Source organism: Capricornis sumatraensis, chromosome 1 (genome assembly GCF_032405125.1).
Source record: "Capricornis sumatraensis isolate serow.1 chromosome 1, serow.2, whole genome shotgun sequence".
Classification (NCBI taxonomy): domain Eukaryota; kingdom Metazoa; phylum Chordata; class Mammalia; order Artiodactyla; family Bovidae; genus Capricornis; species Capricornis sumatraensis.
In genome coordinates, this window is record NC_091069.1 from 173,089,455 (window position 1) to 173,103,092 (window position 13,638).

Below are 13,638 nucleotides of genomic sequence, written 5' to 3' on the forward strand. Positions count from 1 at the left end.
ACTGTATTGTATATTTGAAAGTTGCTAATGAAGTAGATCTTAACAGTTTCATTACAAGGGAAAAAAAGCTTGTGACTATGAATGGTGATGATGTTAATGAAACTTATTGTGTGATCATTCCACAATATATACAAATGTCAAATGAATCATTATGTTACACATCTGGAATTAATATAATGTTATGTGTTAATTATATCTCAATAAAAAAAGAAATAATAGGGTCTTCCCTGGTAGTCCAGTGGTTAAGACACTGCACTTCCACTGCAGAGGGTGCAGGTTCAATCCCTGCTACAAGAATTAAGATTCCACATGCGTGGCCATAAAAAAAAAAAAAAAATTGGTTGAAAGAAAGAAAGAAGAAAGAATATCTCTAGGAGATGCTAGAGAATCAGTGAACAGCAAAGCTAATTTAAATGGTAACATAACTCAGCAAGGTATCTGATATATAATTGACATATGAAACACAATAGCTTTCACAGACACAAACAATGACCAGCTTAAGGACATAATTGTAAAGGAAGACCCATTTATAATAACAAAGGTGATTAAATACTTAGGAGTAAACTTGACAAAAATGTGCAAAACCTAAAAGATGAAACACTGGAAAATTAGACCTGAACAAAAGGTAAGGCATTTCTGTTCTTAGATAGGACAGTTATCATCATAAAGGTGAAAACAATCCCAGCAAAAATAGCTACAAGCTGTTATTTGTGGAGCTGACAAGTTGATGCTAAAGTTCTTAAGGAAAAACCAACATGCAGTAATAGCTAGGACACACTAAGAAATACAAGCTACAAAGGTGGGCCAGTCTACCAGGTATCAAACTGTACTAGGTGAAACCATACTATATGTTCCCATAACGAAAATAGCATACTACTCCCCAAATAGACCTATAGACCAGTAGAAAAGAATAGAAAGACCTGAAGTGTATCTGAATAAATATGGAGATAATAAATGTGGTATCTTAAATTATGGAAGCGAAGATGGGCTTTCTAATAACTATTGCTGGCACAAGGAGGCAGCCACTTGGAAAAAAAGATAAAATTAAATCTAAACCATAGGGCTTCCCTGATGGCTCAGAGGTTAAGAATCTGCCTGCCAGTGCAGGAGGCACTGGTTCAATCCCTGGTCCAGGAAGATCCTACAGGCCACGAAGCAACTAATCCCGTGCACCGCAGTTATAGAGCCTGAGCTCTAGAGCCCTGGAGCCGCAAGTACTGAGCCCGTGCGCCCTACAGCCAGTGCGCCCTACAGGAGAGGCCACTGCAATGAGGAGGCCCCGCACTGCAGCTGGAGAGTAGCCCCAACTTAACACAACTAGAGAAAAGCCTGTGCAGCAATGACAACACAGTGCAGCCAGAAGTAAACAGATAAATAAAAGATGGACAAGGATACAGCAGGAAAAAAGAAAGATCCACCCTCACACCATATACTAAAATTAACTCCACACTCTTTAGGAAACTAAATGTAAAAAAGAAATTGATTGAAAATAATAAACTAGAAAAAATATGGTGAATTTCTCTATAAACTCAATGTAAGGAAAAGCTTTCTAACATCGACTCAAAATCCAATGGCAGTAAAAGATATAATTCATAAATTTGGCTACATGAAAGTGTTTTTTTAAATTGCATGGGAAGATAAAATCAAAAAAGAGCTGCCAAATTAGAAAATGTTTGCAACATATATCACAGATACAGGGCTAATCTGTAATATATAAAGAACTCTTAAAATTTGAGGAGAAAGGACCAAAACTCTGATGAAAATATGGGAAAGATATAAGAACAGAAAAAAAAATCAAAATAATAAAGAAATATGAAAGGACCAGGCAAGGGCCAGTGATGAGGCTGTGTCACCAACCATGGATTAATCCAATTTTGTGCACCTGAGGTCCAATTAAAACTATGAGAATTCCCACAATAGATTTCAGGCTGTAATTTAAAGTAAGTTAAATCTTTCAAAGACCTAAAATAATACTAAGATATACTAGGGTACACTGACAAATCAGAAAAAAGAAAGAAAATTACTTCCTTTTCATTACTAACCCTTACAATGAGTTTTTTCAATGAGTTCTGAGTTTCAGTTCCTACACCTGATAAAACTGACCACCACAATCCAAACCTCAGTGAGTCAAAAGGCTTCAGTATAAACTAGATAAACTTCCCAGGTCCCTTCTACCTCTAAAATTCTGTAGTTTATTTTAAACTAATGTCCTGGTGTCCCAGTCTGTTTAAATCTACTCACTCAGTGAGGAAATAATAACTTTCCCAGGCCCCTTCTTCCTGCTTACACAGGGAGTTTCACCTGGGGACACTTATTGCCTGCAACAAAACACCAGATTCATGCATTTGTTTGTGTGTTTATATTCCCATCACCGTTTATAAAAATGAAAGATTTAACATGGTGAGGAAATTGGAGTGAAACAAGAGCAGTAAGAAATTAGAAAAAGTAATACCATAAGTAATATTAGAACACAAAAATGCACGCTTCTAGTTTCTAGAATGGGGCCACAAATTTAGCTTGCAGCTTCCTAACAATTGGAGCAGAGAGGGAAACAGGAGATAAAAGATTCATAATGTCTATAAAGTAATTTGGGCAGTTTTGCCAAAGACTAGGATTCCATTTACTTAGAGATGTGTTCCAGTGGTATGCTGCAGTAGATTCTAGTGCTTCACAAGAGTTGTTTGTTGAGCCATTGGTAGCTTGGATTCAGCCATGGTGGGAATGTTCAGTAAACACTACCAATCAGGGCATTTGGGGGTTTGTTATTGTTTTTCACTTGGCCTTCAAAGAGCTGGTTTGCCAGCACACCACTGCATGTTCCCATGGTCCTTGTAGGGGGACATAGTTTTGAGGCCAAAAGAGCTGCAAGTAGGAGAGAGAAGGGCTTGGTGTGCAAGTTTATTGAGTTCAGCAGAAATACTCCAGAGGAGAGAGAAGGCATATATGCTCAAAACTGGAAAATGACTAATATGCGCCAGTGCTCACCTCTCCCACTTCAATCCTTCCTTCTCCCCGGTATTACCTTTTGGAATCTCATAGCTGGGGTTACAAAAAATGCTAGGTCCAGGGAGAGGCAGACATACCTCCCCAAAACCCATCCAGAGAGACTGGGATGCATTTCACCTACGTCAGCACTTCCCCAGCCTGTACTTCACAGCATTGTAACAAGTGTCCTGAAGGGAGAAAAGTGTCCCAGGCTGAAGTAAATCTGGGAATGAGTGGGTTAAAGTGAAGCAGCTTTCTTTACTGCAAGACTTATCAGGGCTTTTGGGAGGTGAATGTGCCCTTGTGGCATAAAGTACACAACCTTATTTTACCTGCAGAATACCTTGGAGTGGCAGGTCATCTTGGGGAATGAAGCTGAAAAATGCCACCCTGGGTTGTCAGGGTTCCCTGAGATTTTGAAAGGCAATACTGAGACATTACTCAACAGAAATAATTCTTTCACATAGGACTTGAAGCTCTGGCATTTTTCTCTTTAAAAACATGACTTGTATGTCTTTACTTTTCACCTGAACCATTTTATTAAGTCTGAGGGTGTCCACACATGTATCAGCAGAGCTGTCTTAAAGGAAACATTTCAGGACAAGGAATTTCATAACTTGTGTCTCCCACCCCCAGGAACCCATTCAGTTCTGCCATGGAACAGAACAGGCAAAATCAAAGCCCAAAGCCAGTGTCCACTTATTTTCAACTCACAAGATTCTCAACCAGAGAAATGAGCATTTCTTGTCATTTTTTAACTTGGAATTTTCACCCCCCCTCAACTCTCATTCTATTTTTTCTTCTTCTGTCTCTTTTTGCAATAGTTTTGTAAACTTCTAAGACAGTGTATCATGCCCTGGGCCCTCCACACACATAGTCACTTAGTCATTCACGGAACCCCTCCAGGCTCCAGACCCTCTGTCAAGGAGCTCATAGTACAACATTAATGAATGGCCATTTCCTCTCCTATTCATCTTCTTTCTTTGCTTTGTCTGAGCTCTCTCCCAGGCTTTGCTCAGCACCCCATGCTGCTCCTCCCCACTCAAGTCCATCCTTCCTTTCTCGTCCCTTCCCTTGTAGCTTTTTCCAATGACTAACAGGAACCCAACTCAGCTGGTTTTTTATCACGCTCCTGTCCTTGCATTTTCCGACTCAATTAAGCCATTACCAGAGCTAAATGAGGCATGGACTCTTCAAAAGTCACACCTGTCGTCCGGGAGATGGAGGGTAAGAACCTGTGCAGCTGGTGGGAGGTGGCGAGCAGAGCTGGAGAGAGGCAGCCGAGTGTGACCCGGCAGTCTGTGCTCCCGCGGTGCTGAAAGAGGGCCCTCATGGTAAAACAAGGTGTCCCCTGCTTTCATATAGAAAGAGTGAAGTCTTACACAGAACTGAGGTCAGTCACATTGGTGATCACAGATAAGAGGTCTCTAATGCTTTGGCAAATGTGTATCAGGTGCTTATAATAACCCACATTCCGGATGTGTCCTCAGCAAGAGGTAAAAAGTCTGTAACCAGAACCAGCTCCACGGGGCTCTGTGATTAACAGTTGAATTTTCTCAGGTTTTTCCCTCCTGTTCACCCTCATTAAAACATACACGTTTCATCTTTCTGCAGTGGTGGCTTCACAGCTTACTGTTAGTATTCTTCAAAATCAGAATAACAAAAGAGGGCAAAGATAACAGTACAATAAACCAGAGACAAATCCATGTACTTGCCCTAGGAAGAAAAATGATAAGTGATCTCTATTGGAAATCAGTTGGGTTTCATAAACACCTTTCTTCTAGGCAACCTAGAATTCTTATTTCTGCAGGCTGGGAGTTGAGAAATTGTAGTTTCTGAGCTTGTTGTGCTTCTCATTTACTAAGTGATTTTATGTTCAGAAGGTCAGTGCCTCTGTTTTCTCTCATTGAAAGGTGGGCAAAACCGTTCTCCTCTAGAGTACCGAATTTCTCAAAATGTTAAAGCCATGGGGCAAGAGCCAAGGTTTCTTTTATGAAACTTGAAATGTTTCTGTGCTGACCCCCTAACCTTGCCTCGCTGTCCTGTGTTAATTTGTCCTTGACTCTGGAATTTGGATGAGCCATCCATCTTTTTGGACAAATGCAAGTTCAACAGGTATTTTTTGGGCACCCATTCAGTACCAGGTTCCTGGTTCCATGCTGGGGATGCAACTGTGATCATGAAGCCCCTTCCCTTGGGAACTTTCAGTCTTGTGGGTTGACCTCTTCCCTGTTCCACCCTAGAATTGCCCTGCTGCTGCTGCTGCTGCTAAGTCACTTCAGTCATGTCCAACTCCGTGCGATGCCCAACCAGTCCCTAGTTTTAACTGGTTATACTTCATTTATTCATTCGGCAAATATCTGTGGAGCATCTACTAAGTTCTAGGCACTGTGCTTGGTGCCAGTTTACAATGGGGAAGAGAGACAGGCCCCACCCCCTTGAAGCTTCCAGGTCCCACTATGAATTAATTTTTTCTCATGGCAGTCACCAGAAAGAATGTCACTCCTCCCTTTGTACTTTCTCAATGCTTCATTCATTCTTCTTCTTAGCATTTGTATCACTGTAATTATAATACACCATCCTGTCTCCTTTTAAACCATGAGCGCCTTGAAGACAACAGTCTCAACTTTCTTGCCTCAATACCTTGCACTCCCTAGTGTCTAGCAAATAGAGGAGCTCAATCAATGTTTTTTGAGTGAATAAGTAATTGCATGAATTTAGAAGCTCATGAACTTGTGGAACCATAGACCAGTCTGCTCTGACCTCCCATCCCAAGTCTCTTGGATGAGGAGCTCAATGATCAATCAATCACCTGTCAATACTGAAACACTCATGATTTCAAGGACCTTCTAAATTAAAACCAACTAGTCTGAGTCATTTCTTCTTCTTCTATCTGCCATTGAGATAAAGAAGAAATACTAGCTTCAGCTTATGTTTGAGATACTTTTTGCAGGAGGTAAACATGATTATATAGGATTTAAGTGAAATGAACCTACAGTGAGGAGAACAAATGAGTTTATTTGTGACTCTTGGATAAGATACTGTTAATATCATGCATGTGCTGCTTAGTCACTCAGTCATGTCCAACTCTTTGCAGCTCTGTGGGCTGTAGCCCACCAGGTCCCTTGTCCATGGGATTTTCCAGGCCAGAATACTGGAGTGGGTTGCCATTTCCTCCTCCAGGGGATCTTCCCAACCCAGGGATCAAACTGGGCTGTCCTGTATCTCTTGCATTGGCAGGCAGATTCTTTTACTACTGAGCCACCAAGGGAAACCGTTAACATAGCTGCATATATATATATATATATGTATGTATATATATGTATATATATATGTATGTATATATATGTATATGTTTTTTTATATATATATATATATATATAACAGTGGCTTAACCAGCTAGAAGGTTTCTTTTTCTGTCATGTAAAAGTTCAGGAACAGCCTGAGATTCTGCTCCATGAAATCCTCAGGTCATGGCACCATCATTCCCTGGGATATGGTTCATGGTTCAAGATAGGCTCCAGCTGTCACATCCACCTCCATGCAGCAGAACAGAGGAAGGGGGAGATGAAATAACAAAGAACAAACACCAACTCTTTCTTAAGCATAGTTTCCTAGAAGCTGCCATAGGGTACTTCAGCTTACATCCCACTGGCTAAAGCGTAGTCATATGGCCACACATAATTATAATGTAGTCATATGACCACACATAATTATGGAGAAAGTAGTCTTTGTTCTGAACAACCTTATCAGGTAAAAACTATTTTCAGTTCAGTTCAGTCACTCAGTCGTGTCCGATTCTTTGCGACCCCATGAATTGCAGCACACCAGGCCTCCCTGTCCATCACCAACTCACCGAGTTCACTCAAACTCATGTCCATCAAGTCAGTGATGCCATCCAGCCATCTCATCCTCTGTCATCCCTTTCTCCTGCCCCCAGTCCCTTCTAGCATCAGAGTCTTTTCCAATGTGTCAACTCTTCGCATGAAGTGGCCAAAGTATTGGAGTTTCAGCTTTAGCATCAGTCCTTCCAAAGAACACCCAGGTCTGATCTCCTTTAGGATGGACTGGTTGGATCTCCTTGCAGTCCAAGGGACTCTCAAGAGTCTTCTCCAACACCACAGTTCAAAAGCATCAATTCTTCGGCACTCCGCTTTCTTCACAGTTCAACTCTCACATCCGTACATAACCACTGGAAAAACCATAGCCTTGACTAGACGGACCTTTGTTGGCAAAGTAATGTCTGTGCCATAAATGGAGTATAACATGAGGGATACAATTCAAAGTCCCTACCATAGATCCTACAACTGAAATGTTAGTGATTATTCAGAACTTTTGCCTGCTAATTATTACAAGCTAAAGTCACAATGATGAACCCAATAGTTAATCCACTGTGCTAGGATCACACTTGATACTTCTGTGATCGTCAATATGTAGGGGTTAGGAGGAATGAGGTGGAAAGATAAGAAAACTTTTGCAACAAAGAAGTTGGGGGTGGTGGGGCAATAGTAGTCTGGCTAAAGCAGTGGCAACAAGAATCGAGAAGGAAAAATGGAGTGGAAAGAGATGGTAGAGTCAATGGAACAATATATTTGGATGTGGGAGGTAAGGGGGAAGAAGGATATAAAATGATTCTCAGCTTTGAAAGCAATTAGACCCTGGTAATTAGACTAAAAAGGGTAGTTTGGAAACCACATTAGACTCATGGAATTAACTGCTGCAAATTGACCCCAAATCTCCACTTTATCTATTACTTGCCATAAATTTTCTGTTGAATGTACTAATGAAGTTAATAAACTTCTCCAGGTAGTTAATCTTTCACAGGAAAAATCTAACAGGTCTCAGAGACTTCCCCTAGCAAGTTATAATGTCCCCTTTCCTCATTAAGTACACCACACAGGATTTCTTAAAATTCTGAGTTCTTGAGTCATTCTTAATTCAAGCACCAGAATTTCTCACATGAGTAATCCATTTCCCCATCTAGAAAGTGGAATTGGTATTGCCCTCTTTACCACTGTAAGGTTCAAAATACACTGGATGTTTAAAGGACCTGACATGATGCTAGTTTCTATCTTCCTCCAAAGTACTATCCTGTATATGCATTCATTCAACAAACAAATACTCAGCAATTCCTATTTCAGATGTTGTGCTAACTGCTGGTGAGTAAAGTTGAATGTAATCACTAGAAACAAAGTTACTATTGTGTGTGTGTGTGTGTGTGTGTGTGTGTGTGTAGTTTACCTCTGAATGTTGAGGTAGATTCTGCCCACTGGTTGGGGAGCTCCTGAGGGTAGAGAACATCCTTGTGTGTGGCACCTTTATATTTCCAGTCCTTAGCACATGTACTGATTAAATGTATGAATGAATATATGACCAAGGACAAGAAATGAAGCCCAAAGTCTGAGAGCAGTACTGGAGACATAGAACTAGGATGGTCATGGATGTTCAGACGTTATTGGAGACAATTCTGTGAATGTTGAGTATCTGCTGGGGTGCTCCTTCCAATGAGGGCTCAGCACCCTCTGCTAGTGTGACTACTGGAGAAGCAGGTGGGCTCCTAAGGGGCTAGGGATGCATATGACCATGGTTAAGAGCTTGGAGTATAAAATCAGTTATGCATCTAATTATAATAAAGTGTGATCAGTCTTCCAAGACTGGAACTCCAAGATACAAGATATAAAAAACTCTAACAGGTGGACCTACCTAATCTGAGAGTCCTTGAAGAGTCCTCTAAGTTGCTCACTGCACAACTGAGGGGTTCGTGTGGCTAGAAATCCAACCTGTGCTCCACTCCCAAGCTGGACAAACATCTTGGTACAAGGCTGTGTCTGGCCCACAGGAGTTCAGTTATGTATGTCTGAAAGCTGAAAGACAAGGAGATGTTTTCCAGGCAAAGTTTAGGCCAGAGGGATCATGGTAGGGGAATGGCATATGTGAGGTCTAAGGATTTTTTAAAAGGCCTGTACTTGAGGATGTAATGGAAGTTCAGTGAGGCTGCAGTGTGAAGTTCAAAGGGAAGACTAGCAAGAGTGAGACTGGAAAGGTATTCATTACAGCTGGCGTTTCCTGTGAGTTTACTAGTTACACTGTGCTAATGGCTCTCCATGCATTATTTTATTGAGTTCAGAGGTTAAGTAACTTTTCCAAAGTCAGATGGTTAGAACTATGATTCAAACTCCAGAGCCTGTGCTCCAAACCACTTGTTCCATAGCATCCAAAGACTTGCAAAGGTGGATTGCAAAGGGACAAAACCAGAGACAGGAAGACCAGTTAGGAAATAACTGCACAAATCCAGATAAGAAATGCTGGTAGACTTAAGATGGCCTTGGGAATGGGAAACGGTGGGTGCATTCCAATGACATTTAAGAAGTAGAGTCTATAGAACTTAGTAACTATTTGAATGTGAAGGACAATCATGAGAAGAGGGAAGAGGTAGTGTCTTTGTGGATAACATGTCATTTGTTGAGCCAGAAAACGGAGGAACAAGGTTGAGATGAAGGTGAGTTTAGAGTCTGTTAAGTTGGAAGCGCCTGTGGGACATTGGGGTGGAGATGCCCAGTTGACAGTTACAGTGCTTGGGCCTGAGCCTGGCCTGAGCCTCAGGAGAGGCTGTGCAGTCAACAAGTAGTTGGTGATTGGGAGTTGACCCAAAGAAAGGGTGAGACAGAGTGTAAAGTAAGAAGCAGAGAGCTCCTCCTAGGATAATGGTGCTAAGGCAGAAGGACCATTCCCTAGATCCAGCTGTAGAGTCTGGTAGAACATAATCAGACCCTTGATTTATCTGCATCCTTTACAAGAACTGCTCTTTGAAGGTTTATGGAGTATCATTTTACAAACTGAAACCATAGATCTGGAATGAAGAGGCCCCAAAATGGGAGGCTACCATAATAAATAAAAATAAGTGGCCTTCTCTGACATTTTTGTTTGACTTATAGTCAGATTTAAACTTACATGTGACCCAATCTGTATTTTCCATAAAAACATGTATTCTGAATAAAAGAGCATTAACAGTATTATGATACAAGGAATAGCTACCACTAGGCCAGTTCTAAGCATTATTCATAGGGAAGAATGAATAGATTAAAATTCAGTGGCAACATCAGTGGAGCTTTAGTTTATCAGTGGCCTCTTTAAACATGGTTCTGCTCTGAATATGGGCAAGTGAAGTTTTCTGTATCTTACAAGAATTGCCATAAACATGAGCCTCTAAGCCATGCCCTCCCCACCTGCCTCTCTAAATGGAAATACTGAGCCATTTCTGTTGCAGTCATCCTAACATGGGATTGAGGCTTAGTTGAATTCATTTTTCCTCTCTTTTTTTTAGAAAGTACTACACACGGTCTCTGCATGATGTGACTTCTGAAGACTCAAGAGCCACCCACCTCACTAATCTGCAATGGAGAAGGCAGAAATGGAAATTCAAACACCACGGTTCCATTCTATTAATTCTGTAGACATGTGCCCCCACTGCAGGGAGTGAGTCGCACCAAGGGGGAAAGTCCTCAGGGGGCCCCAGACCACCAGCACTCGTGTCCCTCTCCCTGGAGAGAAAGCAGAACTATGGCACTTTATAGCTGCTGTTGGATCCTCTTGGCTTTTTCTACCTGGTGCACTTCTGCCTATGGGCCCGACCAGCGAGCCCAGAAGAAAGGGGACATTATCCTCGGGGGGCTCTTTCCTATTCATTTTGGGGTTGCAGCGAAAGATCAGGATCTAAAGTCGAGGCCGGAGTCCGTGGAGTGTATCAGGTAAAGTCAGGAGTTGCTTCTCCTCTGGGTGGTTAGAGAAAAGCTGTACCAAACCCAAAATAATTTTTTCAAAGTTGGTTCTCTTTTCAAAAATGGTCATTAGTCATCATGCTGATGCTTATTATCCCCTCCCCTCATTTTTTTAAAAGAAATTTTTCTAAAAATCAAATGTCAAAGATATTAAATAGAAAAACCCATTGGCTCTTGGAGCCTGTGCTCCGTCACTGGGTAACTGAGTCATCATTGTTTACCTGGAGGCAGTGTTGCTTAATGGAAGATTAAGTACCTAGAAAGAAATTTATTGTAGGTTTTTGCAAACCTGAGTAGTAAAACCTCCCATTGACCTTAAGTGCCCCCAGTGGTCATAATTGAGTGTCGGCTGCCTCACTCTGATTTAGTTAAGGATTTTAAAGTTGAAAGAAGCTTTAGTGACTGGCACGACCCAGGCATCTTCAAAATGCAGCCCATAGCATTTGGAACCACTCCTATCAGAAAGTCTTATAGAAAGCTGAAATCCTCCTGCTAACACAGAATCCATCTAACTCCTGCATGGACTCTATCTTCAGCCACTAGAAGACAGCTAACATGCCCTCTTGAATCATTTCTTTTCCAGACCTAATAGTCTCGGTTTTCTAAATAATTATTTCATGGCATGATTTTCAGACCCTCACCACTCTGGATGCCCTCTGTCTAATGTTCCCTAATTTATCATGACTCCTTTTCTGGCATCTAACACTGGGCACAATTCCTTCAAATAGTGTCTGACTTCTCCAGAGGACAGTAGGCTGTATATCACCACCCTTAATCTGAACATCAGAGACCATTACTGCACCTCAAGCCTTGACCGGTCTTCTGAGAGAGAAGAGCACTTTCTCTTGAAACTTACAACTTCCAGATGGGATCCAGCACTTCTCCTTTGTCTTTCTGATGGATAGAAAATGAAAACGAAAAATATAATTGTTCCAGCAAAACTGGTTTTCTGCTCATGTTCTAATGAGGGTTCACAAATTAGATAACATTCTCACATTTTTTAATGAGTGCAGAAAAGCTAAGTGCAGAGTTTTGACAATGCTGCTTATAACCTTCACATAATCCATGAGGACATATATCCTCTTTGTTGTACCCTACAGGACAGAGTTGTGCAGGCACCACATACATAGCTGAGATCACATAAGAGCTTGCCCTGAAGTAATACGTATATATTAATTGTATTAAAGAAAGATTGGAGAAGGAAATGGCAACCCACTCCAGTATTCTTGCCTGGAAAATTCCATGGACAGAGGAGCATGGCAGACTATCGTCCATGGAGCAACAAAGAATCACACATTACTGAGCAACAGAGCACACACGTGCACAGACACACACACACACACACACAAAGATAGGAAAATCAGTTTAGCAGTATAGATGCTTTGTGTAATGAAAAATTCTATAATATGTCTTCATAACTTTTCAGTTTAAAAATAAACAAATGAAGGAAATATGAACAAATATTACTAAGAGAAAATGTCACATTAAAAGTTAGACCAGGAACTTTGGGAAGCTAACTGATACAGTGAAGTATAACAACTTATATTTCTTGCCCCCTGCCACTGAGTTCAAGTCATGAAACCCACAATACAAAGAGAGAACCTGCAAAATTGTTAGGTTTTCTTCTCTGGGCACTGATACAGATCTAGAACACTTACCAAGTTCTCACTATGTGCTGTGTCCTGGGAGGGCAAAAGCTATGTCACGGACCCTATTTCTCTTTGTTCTTTTGCCTGATTTTTATTTAAAATAATGTTCTTTGAAAAGCAATGCATGCTCATTTTTAAAAATACAAAGTATGAAAGAGACCAGAAAAAGCACACAATGTTAAAACTCATCATTCTACCACCCAGAAGTGACCACTGTTTGCGAACAGCTTCCTATGCATAATATTTGTTTGTTTGCTTGTTTGTTTATGAAGATGAGATCACTCATTTCTCTTTCCCCTTCAGCCTCCAGAAATGTCATAGTTTAAATTTGTGACTGCAAATCTGAAACTAGGTTTAGGTTCCTAGGTGTTAAAATCCTAATCTATTTATGTTTTCCCTGATCCTTTTTTTTAAAATCTCTGTACCACTGTTATTAAAATACTTCATATCAGCTACTTCAAATTCTTTACTGGATGATGCATAGAAAGTGATTCATTCTATTACCACAATCCTTGTTATTACTGATCCCTAACTTTGTGTGAGGCATCACACTGAGAATTTTGTGTAGTTATCTCATATTCACAGCCTCCCTCTGAGGTAGGTGTTATCCCTGTTTTACAGAGAGGATTTTGAGTCTCAGAAAAGGGAATGTCATGAGATTAGAGTTACAGAGCCAGGTTCAAACCCAGCTTTGCCCGGTCTGTCCTCTAAAAAAGTTGACCAGAAAGCCTCTTGCTTTCTTCCATTTCTTCTTTCTTCCAGGTATAATTTCCGAGGATTTCGCTGGTTACAAGCTATGATATTTGCCATAGAGGAAATAAACAGCAGTCCAGCCCTTCTTCCCAACATGACCCTGGGATACAGGATATTCGACACTTGTAACACCGTCTCTAAAGCCTTGGAGGCCACCCTGAGTTTTGTGGCGCAGAATAAAATCGACTCTTTGAACCTTGATGAGTTCTGCAACTGCTCAGAGCACATCCCCTCTACCATCGCAGTGGTGGGAGCTACTGGCTCAGGCATCTCCACAGCAGTGGCCAACCTGCTGGGGCTCTTCTACATCCCCCAGGTACCCATGCTGCCTTAGATGGGGCGATGAGGGCAGGACTCAGGAGCAGCAGGCTTGGAGGATGCCACTCCCAGTGTTGATACCGTTTGCTGTTATATTTTCCTTTCTCTGGCTTTACTTTGGCACCAAAGATCTTTGAATTCTCTATATTATGACC

The 13,638-nt window shown here is 41.2% G+C and overlaps 1 protein-coding gene and 1 non-coding gene across 3 annotated transcripts in view; both read left to right on the top strand.

The window, feature by feature from the left end:
• The first annotated feature begins 224 nt into the window (after positions 1–224).
• Positions 225–298, top strand: TRNAG-UCC (transfer RNA glycine (anticodon UCC)). The gene has a single exon. It is a non-coding gene; the product is annotated as a tRNA-Gly (tRNA).
• Positions 299–10,545: 10,247 nt separating this feature from the next.
• Positions 10,546–13,638, top strand: part of CASR (calcium sensing receptor) — a 28,825-nt gene continuing 25,732 nt past the window's right edge. For both annotated transcript variants that reach the window (XM_068986648.1, XM_068986649.1), the window contains exons 1-2: positions 10,546–10,733; positions 13,175–13,481. In XM_068986648.1, coding sequence (XP_068842749.1) covers positions 10,546–10,733; positions 13,175–13,481 — 495 coding nt within the window. The remainder of the gene's footprint in view (positions 10,734–13,174; positions 13,482–13,638) is intronic.